Here is a 1,693-nt window from a genome sequence, read left to right as displayed (position 1 = left end):
AGGGGGCCCCCCTGGGGGGCCCCCCCGGGGGCCCCCTGGGGCCACGGGGGGGGGCCCCTGAAGGGGGCCCCTCTATGCATACCCCCACAGACCCATTGGGGGGCTGGGGGGCTGACACGCAGCAGATGTCTGCTGCTCTCAAGCAGCAATATAATATCCCGCAGCAGCTGCTGCAACAGCAGCAGCAGCAGCAGCAACAGGAGAAGCAGCAGCAGCAGCAGCAGCAGCAGCAGCAGGAGAAGCAATTCCCCATTGACTGGGAGAGTGCAGCAGCTGAAGGTGTTACAACAGCAGCAACAACCCCACCAAGTGTCTCTGTATGGGGTACTGAGTACGACTGCAGCTCACCCACACAGGAGCAGCAGGAACAGCAGCAGCAGCAGCAGCAGCAACAGCAGCAGCAGGATACCGAGGAGCATAAGCAGCAGCAAGAGAAGCAGCAGCAGCAGCAGCAGCAGCAGCAGGAGCAGGAGCAGCAGCAGGAAAAAGGAGACAGTTGCTGCTCCTCTCTCCCCTTCTTCGTGCTGCTGCCCCTCGCCTGGGATGGCTGTGGGGTCGACTTGGCTTTCCTCTGCGGCCTCAGGCTCTTCGGCTGCTACGCTATCAGCAGCAAGTGGTGAGACAGCAGCAGCTGCTGCTGCTGCTGCTGTTGCTGCTGCTGCTGCTTTTCCTGCTGCTGTTGCTGCGGTTGCGGTTGCTGTTGCTGTTGCTGCTGCTGCTGTTGCTGCTGCTGCTGTTGCTGCTGCTTCTGGTGCAGTAGAAACAGAGGAAGCACCTGCTGCTGCCCCACTGCAGCTTGTGCTGCAGTAGCAGCAGCAGGAGACTGCTGCAGCTATCGTTGCAGCTGCAGCACAGCAGCAGAAAAGGAGACAGCTGCTGCTGTCTCCTTTTCTGTCTCTGCCTCTCTGCATACCCTCTCGTTCCCTCCCCCGCTGCAACTACCCCTGAACTCCAGTCCCCAGCAACAGCAGCAGCAACAGCAACAGCAGCAGCAGCAGCAGCAGCAGCAGCAGCAGCGGCAGCAGCAGCAGCAGCAAAAGAAACTACGTTTGTTTTATCTCTGTCTCTGTCTGCAGGAGAGCTGATGAGGCCTCTCGCTCTCTTATGGAGATGCACGACCAGGAGGCCCTGCGGGGCGCAGTGAGGGGCCTCGGGGGGCCCCCCTCTGCTCTCCGTATTATACATTCCTCGTTGCTGCTTCTTAACAAACAAACTGTCTCCTCACCACCCCACACAACAACCCCCCCTGTCTCCTCCTCGCCCCACACAGAGGGGACTGTCTCCAGCTGCGCTACAGCCGCACCCGTGCTGCTGCAGCAAACACCTGGGGGGCCCCCAGCTGGGGGGCCCCCAGGTGGGGGCCCCCCAGCTGGGGGGGCCCCAGCTGGGGGCCCCCCTGCTGTCTCCTCAACTATGTCTGCTGAGGACCTTATATTCTCTCCTCTGTCTCCTCTTCGTTGCGTCCGCGGCAGCTTTCCCTTTGCTGAGTTCTGCAGAGCAGGTGAGAGCAGACACAGAGACACTGCAGCAGCAGCAGCAGCAACTGCAGCAGCAACTGCAGCAGCAGCAGCACCCCTATATAAACACGCATACGCAAGCAACCCCACCCCCACACACATCTATATGTATATATATACACACACATCCCTGTCTCTCCCTCTCTATCTCCGCTTATCTCATTCTCTATCTCTGC

The 1,693-nt window shown here is 60.1% G+C and overlaps 1 protein-coding gene across 1 annotated transcript in view; it reads left to right on the top strand.

Annotated features, from left to right (window-relative positions):
- The window catches only part of EMH_0015260 (uncharacterized protein), a gene marked incomplete at both ends in the record, with an annotated part of 2,613 nt that extends 1,528 nt beyond the window's left edge, over positions 1-1,085 (top strand). Inside the window, 2 exons of the mRNA XM_013500356.1 lie at positions 3-616; positions 845-1,085. Coding sequence (XP_013355810.1) covers positions 3-616; positions 845-1,085 — 855 coding nt within the window. The remainder of the gene's footprint in view (positions 1-2; positions 617-844) is intronic.
- Between the last annotated feature and the right edge of the window lie 608 nt (positions 1,086-1,693).

The sequence above is a fragment of the Eimeria mitis genome, genomic scaffold (assembly GCF_000499745.2).
Source record: "Eimeria mitis Houghton genomic scaffold, Emh_scaff531, whole genome shotgun sequence".
NCBI lineage: Eukaryota > Apicomplexa > Conoidasida > Eucoccidiorida > Eimeriidae > Eimeria > Eimeria mitis.
This window is presented reverse-complemented; position numbering and strand designations above follow the sequence as displayed.